Raw genomic sequence first — 14854 nt, forward strand, 5'->3', positions numbered from 1 at the left:
TCTCCAAAATATGGTCCACCCACAAATCAGAGTGGATTGAACCAAGTCGCAAATCCTGAAAGACTTTACATCTCTCTATGATATTACATGTGGTAAATTCAGAGGAAAGAGAAATAAATCTGCCCACTCAATGCTGGTAAAGAGCCCAGGGTTTAACTTCAAACTCTAAACGGGAAATTTAACTAGCAACAAACGTCTCCTAATACTTATCGTTTCAGCTGTTGTAGCTGAACCATAAAATTAAATTATTTATTTTTCAAATACGAATGGATGGTTGTTTAATAAGTTCAGTATTATCTGGGCAATGACAGGGAAAATAAATGCTAAGGAAAGTGTGTTTCAAAAATCTCATTGGCAGGTTTCTACAATCTTACTAAAACCTGGATGTCTGTCCTTAGCTCTAGACATCAGATCTAGTCAAATAAAACACTTTGCGACCAGTTCTCTAAGCGTACCTAATCTACAACATTCAATGTAGTCATTTTAACCAGACTACAAGGCAAATTATTTAAGGAAAAACAAATATTCACAACAAATTCTATATTCAAACTCTAAAAATGTTTTATGCTTAAATTATACAACTGTATTTACAATACTCTACTCATGTAATTCCAATCAGCCAGAAGTTATCCCTAAATTATCTGGATATTGTCAATGATGTCATTTTTGGCCTGAAATTTCCAAATCCTTGCATCAGTTTTCAAGTGTACCTTGTATGCAAGCATAATTTTACAGTCTAATTTTATCACCTGCCCAAAAAAGCCCTATAATTAGGTGCCTGCCTGCTTTATGATCAGAACTGTCTGTGAAAGAACACAGAAGAACTTATGTGCAAAATTTCCTAATCTGTATTTGACAGGTTTCAAAGGAAAATAGTAGTAATTAGTAACAACGTTCCAAAACACTCAACAAACTCCTCTAAAAGTAATGAATGAGATTGCCATTTTTATTTTATTACAGTTGTCTTTATTTCACCATGTCTATCCATCAGCTTAGGGCACAGAGTTAGAGATGCACAGTTAAAAGCAAACGATGGTACCTTCATGAAAAATATGTCTTGATGATATGACAAATTTAAAACTGGGGACCAGAAAGATACAACTTAACATATACCAATGCCACATTATAAAAACAGGTAAATAAAAACAAAAACCTAGCAAGACAAAAATTAATGCAGGATTGCTCTTAACATCTTGACAGTTTTCTGCCATACATTAGTTTAAAATGTTTAACCTTTAATTGTATGTGACTTTGAAAAATCTGTTGCATTTACCTACTTTGTAATAATGGGCACAAGTACCTTAAAAATAAGGTAGTCTTAAAAAATTCTGTGTCTGAGCCCTTTACGTCTAAAATGCATACATCTAATTGTCAGGTGATCTGTATTGATTACACTGGATTAGGTTTTGTGGCAAGAGTGTCTTTTTGGAGAAACTACATTTTCTGTACCAATATTAGCACATAAGGTTTGATGGATGATTTTTATCCTTAACAAGTTAAAAAAAAATCATAGAGACAGATTTGTAAGGCAAAATAGTTTAACTTCAGGGACACATATCAGTGGTTTTTGAGGACAACAGAATAGAATATTTGAAATTAGAATTGAATAAAAAAATCTGAAACAGAGCCTTGCTAACTATTTCCCAGACTCTTCCAACCAAGAAAGTATAGTGAAGCCTCATTAAATCAGACAGAAGTGACTCAGAATTTGGACTAATTAAAGACAGAAGCTGGGACAAAGTTTCACTCCACCTAAACAATGCTTAAAATACTCATGAAGGAAGAATCTGTTTTCATGTCTTAGGTATGCTAATTTTAATTAACTGTTTCTTTGCATAATTCCTCTGTGTGCTTGTTCTCTACCTTAAGTTTAAGCTGTCATTTTTTCTGAACACAATAAAAATGCATTTTTTAAATAAACAGATTTATTGTAGTATATCAGGTCGCCTCCTCCCTCCTGTCGTTTTAATGACATTTCCCTGCATATTCACAATATTCAGTTGACCGCTGAGTATTTACCTTCTTTTGGATACTTCCCCCTTCCCCCCACCCCCCCCTCAAAAAAACATGCAAAATAGTAATAAAAAGTGATCATTACTTACGAACACAACTTGAAAAGGTAGGATCTGGCCCAAATCCTATTTTGCAGGTACATCTATAGCTGCCCATGGTATTCAAACACTCACCATTAGGGCACACACCCTGTAGTTGGCATTCATTAATATCTGCAGGAAAACAATTCTTTTAGAAAGAGAAGTCAAGTTCTATGGAACAGATTCTGGCTGTAAATTGCATTCCCTGTCTTTATCACTATAATACCTCTCGGTTATAGTAAGTAAGAGATGCGAGCGACTTTTAGTGCAGCAGCAGTTTAATCAAATCAAACATTTACTGAACATCTACAATTTAGCAAATATTTACTATGCACCTACTGTGTACCTGGTTCTATGCTAGATACTAGAGACTTACCAGTGAACAAAACTGGCCAAAGATGCCAGCCTCCACAGAGCTTATATTTTAGTGTTAGTGTTTTTTAAGTATTATAGGGCATACAGGCAAGGCGAAGACTCTTGCCCTGGAGACACTTACAGTCTAGTTGTGCCTATAACTATGTAAAAACTAAAGAAGTGAAAATCGTTATCACCATCAGAAGAAAGGTCATAAACCTGAAGAAATTAAATTATGAAATTGCCTGTATAGACAAATAAGAGCTACTAAAGGAAGGTGGAGGTAAGGGAGACTGCAGCATGGAGAAGGAGGTAAGACTTCATCAGGTGTTGAATTTGGGGAGAAGCCAGATGGATGGGCAGGAAGGGGTGAACGATCTACATGGGTGGACATCAGAGCATGAGTGACAGAGACTGCAGAAGGAAAGGGATCAGGAAATCATGAGTCAAACTGTTGGCTGGAAAAGAAGTTTCAGGAAGGTGAATAGTCGGAAAAAGAGCTGGTTAAAGCCAGGCTAGGTTTGGATGCAATTTTATTGAAAACAGGGAAATATATGAAAGGTCTGTGAGCAGGAGGAAGATATAATCAAGGGCGGGCTCTAGGGAAACACATCTGGCCAGCACATGTCTTGGTGAGATGAGATTAAAAGTTTGATCACTGAAGGAATAAGCAAGTATGAGACTGGTGACAAGCCAGGTTAGTGAGAATTATCAGGAAGAGAAGGAATGAAGTTTTGTTTTTTGTTTGTTTGTTTTTGAAGGGCAACTGACAGTGCATGGTGTTTGGTGTTTGGCCAACACGGCACTAGAGAAGAAGAGGGTAAAAGATGCCCTTGAGGCTTCTAATCTGAGCAAAGACACTATTGGTTTTGTAGAAAGTTCTGTGAAGGAAAAAGGCAGATGAAGAGATAAGCTTTCCACATGAAAGAATGCTCAACATCACTAATCACTAGAGAAATGCAAATCAAAACTACAGTGAGGTATCACCTCACACCAGTCAGAATGGCCATCATCAAAAAATCTACAAACAATAAATGCTGGAGAAAAAGGAACCCTCTTGCACTGTGGCTGGGAATGTAAATTGATACAGCCACTATGGAGAACAGTATGGAGGCTCCTTAAGAAACTAAAAATAGAACTACCATACGACCCAGCAATCCCACTACTGGGCATATACCCTGAGAAAACTATAATTCAAAAAGAGTCATGTACCACAATGTTCATTGCAGCACTATTTACAATAGCCAGGACATGGAAGCAACCTAAGTGTCCATCGACAAATGAATGGATAAAGAAGATGTGGTACATATATACAGTGGAATATTACTCAGCCATAAAAAGAAATGAAATTGAGTTATTTGTAGTGAGTGGATGGACCTAGAGACTGTCATACAGAGTGAAGTAAGTCAGAAAGAGAAAAACAAATACCGTACACTAACACATATATATGGAATCTAACAAAAAAAGAAAAATGGTTCTGAAGAACCTAGGGGCAGGACAGGAATAAAGATGCAGACGTAGAGAATGGACTTGAGGACACAGGGAGGGGAAGGGTAAGCTGAGATGAAGCGAGAGAGTGGCATGGACATATATACACTACCAAATGTAAAACAGATAGCTATTGGGAAGCAGCCACATAGCACAGGGAGATCATCTCGGTGCTTTGTGACCACCTGGAGGGGTGGGATAGGGAGGGTGGGAGGGAGATGCAAGAGGGAGGAGATATGGGGATGTATGTATATGTATAGCTGATTCACTTTGTTATAAAGCAGAAACTAACACACCATTGTAAAGCAATTATACTCCAATAAAGATGTTAAAAAAAAAAAAAGAGGTAAGTTTTACACTGAAGGTCATGCTGGGATACTCAAGTATTGTATAAATATCCAGCCATAGCAGCAGATTCAGGAATAAAGTGAAAGAAAAGCATCGCCGGAAACAGAGCCTCAAGGTCATCTGCATGTGGTGATTGCTATGGTCTCAACGTTTTGGGCCCCCCACCCCACCGCCAGATTCATATGTTGAAATCCTAACCCTCCCCAAAGGTGACGGTATTAGTAGGTGAGGCCCTTGCAGGGTGTTTCAGTCATGAGGGAAGAACCCTCCTGAATGGGATTAGTGCCTTATAAAAGGGGCTCCAGAGAGATCCCTAGTCCCTTCCATCATCTGAGGAAACAACGGAGACATGTGTAACTGGAAGAGGGCCCTCACCAGAAGGTGACCATGCTGGTGCCTTGATCTGGGACTTACCCGCTTCCAGAACTGTGAGCAATAAATACCTGCTGTTTTTAAGCTACCCAGTTGGTGGTATTTTGTTATAGCAGCCCAAATGGACTAAGACAGTGGCCCAAGGGGAAATCAAAATGATTTGGAAGAGGAGAGACGAAAATGTGGCAATTTTTAAAAAAAGATTATAGAGTCATTTGCAAAGGTAATTAAAAATAAACAGAATGTGACAAGTTAAAAGTAAAAAAGAATTAGTAGTCATCTATTTTATTCAGGGTGTCTTATGAAGCTTAACAGTTAACAGACTTGGCTTTTAGTGTTTCCATTTGAAATTATATTTACTTCTTTCAATCATTAATTCTAATAAAACTTCTATTAAGGTTCCTAAAATGTTAATTTTCTACATTAAACTGAACGCCATGGTAGCAAAACATTACTAGCAGAATCGTCACATAAAAAGGCAAATGCAGCCTGCAATAAATCACTATTTGCTTATATTTCATATTCTACGTAGCCAAAGATATCTACATGGACATATCTTACCCAACACATGACAAGATGACATTTTCAACGACATTCAAATGACAACCCATGTTTGCTGTGTAAATTCTACAGCATTCCAGCTTGCATGCAGCTGGAAACTGGTATAGCTAGATGACACCTGGACCAGCATATGGTCCAGCACCTGCCCATCTTACTATTTTTTTATGTTGGGGGTAGGAGTTTATTAATTAATTAATTAATTTTTGCTGTGTTGAGTCTTCGTTTCTGTGCGAGGGCTTTCTCTAGTTATGGCAAGCGGGGGCCACTCTTCATTGCGGTGCGCGGGCCTCTCACTATCGCGGCCTCTCTTGTTGCAGAGCACAGGCTCCAGATGCGCAGGCTCAGTAGTTGTGGCTCACGGGCCTAGTTGCTCTGCGGCATGTGGGATCCTCCCAGACCAGGGCTCGAACCCGTGTCCCCTGCATTAGCAGGCAGATTCTCAACCACTGCGCCACCAGGGAAGCCCCGCCATCTTACTCTTGATCAGAGTGTGTGTTGTATTATAACGCACATTTATGCACAGCATGTGATTGAAAATATCCCCCTATAACTCATTCTCTTTAAGAGAACCACCATGAAGGACCAGGAAGAGTGCCAAGTCCAGTTGGGGCTTACATGGTACAAGCGAATCCCCGGTTGTATGTCCCCACTTAAACCTCAAATTTGGGTAACCAGCCAGTTGTGGTCAAAAAGGCTGGACCACTGTTTCCCCTCATGCTCCCACTAGGGTGTGATCATCAGCCTTCCTCTTTCTCTGAGGGGCTTTTACTCCTGTTCACTGACTGCACCATTACACCTTCCATGTTTACCTCTTGGGACCCAGAATTTTCCCTTATCTGGAAGTTTCTATGACAGTACCATCCAGTCTCCCTGCTGGCTAACCTCCCTGCAGGTTAAGGTGGTGTTTGTCCCCCACAAAGCATAGATACCTGGTACACAACCACTACCTTATGCTCTCTTCCAATGTCCCCTCTTTGACTCTCAACATTGCCCACCACTTCGACCATGATGCCATGGGAATGGAGGACAGAAATTAAGCCTTAAACAAAAACACTATGGCTAAAGACAGGAAGAAGTAGAGTGAAGAAGAGGAATCATATAAAATTTTCCCTTCCCTTTTCCTACCATCTGTATTCTAATCAGCTTGTGCCCCTAGCAATACCACTTCCCCTAATTTTGGCTCCAGAAACCCAGAAGCATGGACACACTCTCACAGCTTCCAGAAAAACTCCCATTTCCCTCAACCACCTCAATTTATTTTTATCATATTCTAGAAAATACTATAAATTAGAGATTAAATTTCCAAGATTTTTTCTTTTTAAAGTTACATCCAGCTAAGTATATCCATCTTAAGTGTACAACTATATGAGGTTTTTGCATATACATACATGTATACATACAAGTAGATAAGTGTGTACACGTGTGTACGCACATACTGTATAACCACCACCCAGATCATGACTTAGAACATTCCCAGTGCCTCAGCAGGCACTTCATGTCCCTTCCCAGTCAACCTCTTTGCCCCCACAGGTAACTACTATCCTGATTCCCATCATGGTTGATTAGTCTTAGCTGTTCTTAAACTTCATATAAAGGGAATCATATTGTATATATTCTTTTGTCTGATTTTATTATGCCTAAGAGATTCATCAATGTTTTTGCATACAGTTCATCTTTCACTGCTCTGTTACATTTTATTGTGTGAGTACAAAGTTAATTTATCTGTTCTACTGCTGAGAGACATTTGGGGGGTTATTTCCAACCATGCACCTGTGAAAATTCTTTTTTTTTTTTTGCAGTACGCGGGCCTCTCACTGCTGTAGCCTCTCCTGCTGCGGAGCACAGGCTCCGGACGCACAGGTTCAGCAGCCATGGCTCACGGGCCCAGCCGCTCCGCAGCATGTGGGATCTTCCCGGACCGGGGCACAAACCCGTGTCCCCTGCATCGGCAGGCGGACTCTCAACCACTGCGCCACCAGGGAAGCCCTGTGAACATTCTTATATATATCTCTTTTGGTAGGCCTAGGCACTCATGTCTCTTGGGTATATATCTAGGAGTAAAATTTCTGGGTCACTAAATAAGGCTCATGTTTACTTCAATAAACATTGTCAAACAGTTGTCCTAAGTGGTTATGTGTCAATTTCCAGTACCAACTGCTCCACGTCCTCATCAAATTACTGTCGGTCTTTTTCATTTTAGTCATTGAGCGGGAGTGTAGTATTATCTCATTGTGGTTTAGACCTGCATTTCCTTTTCGTATATTTAGTAGCCATTTAGATCTAAAAGCAATCTCTCCTACAACGTAAATACCTATAGGGATGTTGTAGGTCAATAAGATTGCTTCCCTCTTAGCTGATTCTCAAAGTGGGCTATGCTTAGCAATGGGACACTTTGGGTTGTTCCAAGGACTGGGGAACACTCACTGGGTGGACACTAGGGAACTGAACAAAGTGCGGTTAGTCCCCCTTGACAAAGAAAATTGTCAATAATGCCCTCACTGAAAAACTCACACACAGGGGATGAAAATATGAGTTTATAAGTACAGAAGGGACCATCTTGAAGTAAAGTTGTCTGAGGAATGATGGAGTGGAGGTGAGTGCTTGCTCCATGAGGGGACTTGAAGGGCTGCATTCACTCAACTCAGCCTCTATACTGTCTACATCTGGATGGTCTCCTGCTGTCTCTGAGACTGTGCTTTGGCCCGAGCAAGAAGCAAAACAGACTAGGTTCCCCATATTGCTGAGCTCGGGGCTGTGTGTGGTTTGTGATCTGCAAGACTAGAATCCTAGCATCACCATGTCTGACCGGGGCTCTAAGGTAATTCATCAGACTTAACTGTGACCTGCGGACCTGTCCCTGGAGACTGGGCACCCTACACACCTCTTTTAAGCAAGGCAGTTCCTTTACGTCTGCTTCAAAAACTGAACTTCTAAGATGGCATTTGTAAAGAAAATTTGAAAATCACTGACATTATTTCTGTGAAAAATCATATTCCAGGTTTCAACAACTCACTCACAAATAAAACTTTAAAAAGCATTCCATTCATAAATTGTTCATTCCTAATATGCCAAATCTGAAATCTAAAAATTGGATAGGAATTCTCTTATTTTTTGCCACTTCATTCTTCCATCCCGCTTCGTTCCTGAGAGGATTGTGGTGTGGCTAGATAGTTTATATCTTTTGTGTTTAAAGAAAAAGGCAAAAAACTTATGCCCCGTGTTGTTAAATTTAGAACCCCAGAAATTAATATGAAACATGAGCAATTATCTAAATGACTTTCTGAGGTAGTCAGGCTCTTTAAGACCTTTATAAATAAACTGAAGGAAATTAAAGATTCACACATGCATTAAGGGCAAAACACGGGTTGACCGAAAGTGTGCTCTCTGGATGTGAGAAGTTTAAGGATTACGCTGAGAGGAGGCGTTATCGGGCCAAAGTTTAACAATTATACGAAACATGATCGGCTAATTATGAATTATAGTTCTATTTAGGCTTCAATTCCTCAGGCTATTTTCTTATTTAAAATTAAATAAAACTTCTAACTTGATTATAATTTTTTATAAATTACTTATATTTGACAAAAATAATTGTTTCAGGAGTCTCGTATTTTACAGGATCAGCCAATCTCCTTTAATGTGTTCTGATTAAACTGAAGTATTGTAGTACTTAGTTTAAAAAAACAAACCAATGGTAAACAAACGAATTTGTTCATTGTTTTCCCTCTGCAGACCACCAAATTTCTCTGGATAATTGTGGAATTCTATCCTTTGAAAGAATGGTGTAACCACTTGCATAGAACACAGCTTACTGAGTTCAAGAACAAGGTCAAGATGAATGGCAGAAGGAGCTGACTCAGAACCAGTCACCACCACCACCCCCACCCCGCCCCGCCCCCGGATCTCCATCTGAGCTGCTGGGCTGGGGAGTCTAGAAGTTTGCCGAAGCAAAAGGGAAGGGAGACACTCATACATACCAGTGTGTACCTTTAGAGTAGGCAAAATCTACGGTGGAGGGACAGGGAGGCTACGGCTCATGTGAAGATTTACATACTTCTCCATTCACTAAGAACATTCATAGAGTGTCTCTGCCCAGTACAGCCGACCGTGAACCTCTGGCCATTTATCAAGTTCAATAATACCAAACTGGTCTTCTTATAAATTTAAAATGGTTGAATATTGGCAGTGTCACATGGTTCAACCTAACACAAAAGAAACAGAAGGCTGGGGCATCTATTACCCAGATGGTATAAAAATACAGAGTAGTTGGGACATATGCATAACAAGAGACTTGTGTGTGTGTGTGTGTGTGATACGCGGGCCTCTCACTGTTGTGGCCTCTCCCGTTGCGGAGCACAGGCTCTGGACGCGCAGGCTCAACGGCCACGGCTCACGGGCCCAGCCGCTCTGCAGCATGTGGGATCTTCCCGGACCGGGGCATGAACCCGTGTCCCCTGCATCGGCAGGCGGACTCCCAACCACTGCGCCACCAGGGAAGCCCAGCAAGAGACTCTTTACATGGCCTAATGTAACACAGCCTTAGCATTTCAGCACCAGAGGATGATAACAACAATCTAGTACTATGAGGCAAGGACCCTCATCACCCTCCTTTGTATTTGTACAGCACACCTTCTCTCACTGGAACTTTGTAACAATTTTGGAAGGTGAGCAACACAACAGTTATTCACAGTTTTATAGAGATAACTTTGTCCAAGCTCTTATTTTTTAAAAGGGTTAAGGGAGAATGGGGAAATCTAATGGGAGAAATCTCTCATTAAGACCGAGTTTGGTAACTAGGATCCTAAATTATGTCACCTAAAGCAAGTCATTTGTTTTCTCTTGATCTCACTTTCCTCTCTTGCAACGCAGATAACCCCCAAGGTTGCTCCTAGCTTAAATATCCTGACTGCAAAACAATCTGCAAGTTGCCAGAGTTGAAAATGCCAAGGAATAAATAAAGTATGACATTTACTGCATAACATATATCATGACTAGCCAAAGTACCCTGTGGGAAATAAACACACTTTTATGTATCTATGCTCCTACAGGAAAGTATGTATGTTTAACAAAGTGAGTACTAATTTACTGCCTTTTTAGTAACACAAGTTTATACAGGAAATGAGGCATGTCCAGTAACCAAAAGGAGTTAGGTACCAGGTGAGAACAGTACATGCAGATCTTTATACTGTGTGAAAATATGAAGTGTTTTGGAGATTCTGGTTTTTGCTGATGGACAGAAATGCCATCACACAATTCAGCAATTTGACTTCCAGTTGAAAGCAGGAAAAAAAAACACCTCTGAGGTCAATACTTTTCCTAGCCAGACAGACCATTTGGCTGTTTAACAGGGATCACTTAATTTAGACAAAGGAGGAGTTCACTCTCTAAGAGGACATATGTATTTCTTAAACTCCCCCACCCCGGGAAGCAGCTTCACACTGGGTACACACACCCCTGGATACTTTTTTTTTTTTTTTTGGCTGCGTTGGGTCTTCGTTGCTGCGCGTGGGCTTTCTTTAGTTGCTTTGAGCGGGGGCTACTCTTGGTTGCGGTGCGTGGGCTTCTCACTGCAGTGGCTTCTCTTGTTGCGGAGCATGGGCTCTAGGCACACAGGCTTCAGTAGTTGTGGCACACAGGCTCAGTAGTTGTGGCTCGCGGGTTGTAGAGCGCAGGCTCAGTCGTTGTGGCACACGGGTTTAGTTGCTCCACGGCATGTGGGATCTTCCCGGACCAGGGCTCAAACCCGTGTCCCCTGCATTGGTAGGCGGATCCTTAACCACTGCGCCACCAGGGAGGCCCATGCTTAGATACTTTTATTTAAGGGAATCAATTCCTAGATCTTGAGCCTTCATGTGTTTTCTTCTCTAAAAGTGCTCTAACAACACACTTGCCAATCTCCTTTTCCCTCTCTCCTTTACTCAGTGTCTGCTTTCTCTTCAAGGCACCCTCTTGCCCATCTGGAATCTCTCTAGGTGCACTGCCCTACAATGTGAAATTATCAAAGGCACCAAACGAATAAACAATTCACAAATGTATCCCTCCTGAGGGACACAGTCACAGGAAAAGGGATAAGTCTGATTTATTTCATAAGAAAGTCTGGTTTTGCCAATTAGGTTAGACGGCAGACATCATTCATAGAGTAAATGAGCCAATGCTGCTGCTGAAAATATGTTGAAAGCCCACATTTAATAAAACATGCCAGAAATGAATCTACTACACCCATGTAATTTTTGATTAAAAAAATGCAGATATTGGCTTAAAAATGTGTGAACACCTAAGTTTTTCAAAATTATTTTAGGAGCTAAGGCAACAAAAAAATGTTAGAAGATCAACATTCAAGAGCAATCTTACCCAAGGTATTTTATACAAAACACAAGCTTTGTGAGACTTCTGCTACAAGAAGAGTTCTGTGGCCGAATATGATTGAGAAACGCTGCATATTCTATATACATCTGCACATGGAAGACCCCCTGAGAAGTCCTTTGGCGAGGACTCGGTTTTCTCTGTTTAACTTGGTATTCTCCACACTTTTGGCCATGGAATCGCTTTTCACACACCACCTATTCACATCGAGCTGACGTAGTGGTCTGTGGAGCACATTTTGTGAAATGTTGCTCTCTTGGGTCAGCCCCAGGAACTATCATATGGGTCTCTTTGTGATTGTATTTGTTTCAACCTAGGCCCTACTGCAGCCATAGCCTCATGACCTGTAACTGTCCCACATTTATAAAATAATCATCTAGCATGGGGTGGATTCAATCACTGAACTCACTCAAAGGAAGCAAACCACTGTGGGAACAACTCCCTGCCTTCCAATCCTTCTGTCTGCAGGGTAACATGGTAGAAGAATTATCAGAGCCCAGAGAACAGCCTGTATTTATTTCTCAATACATGTGTGCTACACATGGAAGATGCACATCTCTGCTGGTCTTGGATTTCCGACTATAATCTATAGACAGTACATTAATTTCTCCTTGAAACATTCATAGTAACATTATCTATTATGGGCTTTCCCCATGACTCGTGATACAACAGGCTTCTTCCCATTGATTTTATAGCCCCAGAGACTAAGGTCAAAGAGCTATTGGAAAACACAATGTGCTAATGACTCACTTCACCACTGTCTTTCCTGAAGAAAAGTGAATAAAATAAGCAGACATTTCCTTTTTGAATCTTATCCCAGTGATAGGAGCACAGTAAGAGGACACACCAGAAAATGATTTTACAATGGATGGGAATGGGTCCCAAACTGATTTTAAATGCTAAAATGATACTCAGGTCCAAATCAAAACTTTAAATCCTTACCCAAAATATTGTGCCTATTTAGACTAGAAAAAGCAGCAGGAGTTCCAAGAGGATGTCTAGGCCAGTAAAGTAACACCTTCACATCAGTAAAACATATCAATTGCCTATTGGTCACTGAGACTGCAAAGCATGATTCAGCATCACATTAAGTACCCCCCAGTTTCTGGGATTAAATCACCAAATACAGCAGAGCACTGTGATGAATCTGACGGGTAAATAAAAAGAATTTTAAACATTTTAAGTACTTTGAATAACTTAATTATCAAGTCTGGTTGACTGCAGTCTTAGTTCACGCCTACTGACTTTCTACTATGATTTCCCAAATATATAGCAATAACAGTGGATTCTAAGTTTCATTTTCATACCCACATTAGTCTCCTATACATATTGCTTATTTCCTCCTGGAAAGAAAGAAATATCAGAGCAATAAATTCCCTTATGTTAATGGAACTGAAGGGAACTTTAGAGAAAACACTAACTGTCGCTTGTGTTGCATAAACTAAGAAGTCACAGAAGAACATGCTGAAGGAAGGGAAAAGTCACTGAAAAGTTTTAAATGAAAACATCAATGGATATTACGTCACTAGTCACAGTTCTGAATATTAAAGAAATGGTATTGGCCATATGCTGCTAAGTGAAAGAAGACAGACACAAAGCACTTACTGGATAATTTGAAAGTTCCTAAAAAGTCAACTCATCTATGCTTATAATAGTCGGGACAGTGATTACTTCTGGAAAAGAGGGAGAAAGTAAAAATTGAGAAGGGACAGAGGGAGGATTCTGGGGTGCAGGGGATCTTCTATTTCTTTTTTTTTTTTTTTTTCTATTTCTTGACTTGAGTGATAAGTACACAGTTATGTTCACTTTGTGATATTCACTGAGCTAATTCCCTGTGATGTGTGCATTGTTCTATATATAGGTTACACTACTAATAAAAATTTAAATAGATAATAAACTACATAATTTCTAATATTATCAGGCTTTTTTCACCAACACTTTTTCAACATGGCCTCATAAGTTTAGGCGTAAAGTGACCTCCCAGTAATACAAATAAAGATCTTCAAGGTGTTACAGACCGATTTCTAAAATTGCCGCAATTCTCTACCTCTTTTTGTATCCATGACCCTGTCTATGTGACTTTGTAACTTCTCCCACTAGCAAGTAGAGTCTATTTTCCCACTCCTTGAATGCAGGCTGGCCTGTGACTTCCTTCAGCCACCAGTTACAGCTGAAGTGACAGTGTGTCAATCCCAAGCCTAGGCCTCAAAAGCTTTAGATAAGACACCTTGTGGAAGATTGCTGAGCCATCCCTGCTGAAGCCATCCTGGACCATCCAGCCCCAGGCAGCCATCAGCTGATCACAGACCCAAGACTGAGCCTGGCTGACATCACCCATACCCGGCCTGGGTCAGCAGAACTCTCCAGCTGCCCCCAGAAGCGTGAGAAACACATGATTGTTTTAGTAAAGTAACTGTTAACTTACAGGGGAAGGGAGAAGAGGTGATACAGCAGGGGAGTGCCTCAGGAGGAGTGCTCAAAAGGAATGCAAGCTTAAACAAACAGCCTCTAGAGGCCTCAATGTTCTGCTTGTTAAGGACTTCAGGATAAAACTAAGGTACAATGGCTTGCTAATAACAAGAGAGAAAAACACTTATTTTACCTACAAAGCAGACACATTTAAAACAAGAAAACTTGCTGTGAAAGTAAACAATGAAGTGTGGAGAACTCTGATTTCTAAACCAAGTTACTGAAAGCACCTAACAGGAGAGTCTGATCTAAAGAGTAAAAGAACCAGAGAGCATCTGATATCCCCCCCAGTGCTGCTGCTTTAAGCCATGGTTTCCCCACCTGTAACAAGCAGATGCAGTCGTTGTCAGGAATTAATGACATAAAAAGCATGATAAGAAGTACTACAAACTACTAAGTAAATGTTAGTAGCACAGAATGGGGAGAGGGAGCCCAGGCATCACAGGTAGATGCTAGCACTCTCCAGGTATGCTATCTTCCATTACTTAATTTCTTTGAGCCTCAGGGCTCAGTTTCACTACAAGTTTAAAAAAACATAACACTATCTCACAGGGTTACTGTGAGAATTATGACATAGCTGAAGCACCCAACCCAATGGCTCCACTAAACAGGCTTTCAATAAACACTAGCAAAATACATAAACAGGTAGATAAAACGATGTGTAGGCGATAATGACCAGAAAGGAAATTTATTGTATTAGAAAAGAGAAAGTTATCAAGTTTCTTATGCAAGTACTACCATAAGGAAAGAAGTAGCACATAAATAAAATCAGCAGTAATTAGAGCAGCAGGTGGCCTAGCTAGTTCCAC

General features: G+C 40.4%; 1 protein-coding gene across 13 annotated transcripts in view; it reads right to left on the reverse strand.

Annotated features, from left to right (window-relative positions):
• Positions 1–14854, reverse strand: part of LTBP1 (latent transforming growth factor beta binding protein 1) — a 419895-nt gene that overhangs the window by 152339 nt on the left and 252702 nt on the right. For 12 of the 13 annotated variants that reach the window (XM_027113416.1, XM_027113421.1, XM_027113414.1 and 9 more), the window contains one exon: positions 2103–2225. In XM_027113416.1, coding sequence (XP_026969217.1) covers positions 2103–2225 — 123 coding nt within the window. The remainder of the gene's footprint in view (positions 1–2102; positions 2226–14854) is intronic. The other variant, XM_027113415.1, reaches the window with a different exon arrangement.

The sequence above is a fragment of the Aethalodelphis obliquidens genome, unplaced genomic scaffold (assembly GCF_003676395.1).
Source record: "Aethalodelphis obliquidens isolate GAN/ISIS:26980383/991018 unplaced genomic scaffold, ASM367639v1 scaffold12, whole genome shotgun sequence".
In the NCBI taxonomy this organism is placed as follows: Eukaryota; Metazoa; Chordata; class Mammalia; order Artiodactyla; family Delphinidae; genus Aethalodelphis; species Aethalodelphis obliquidens.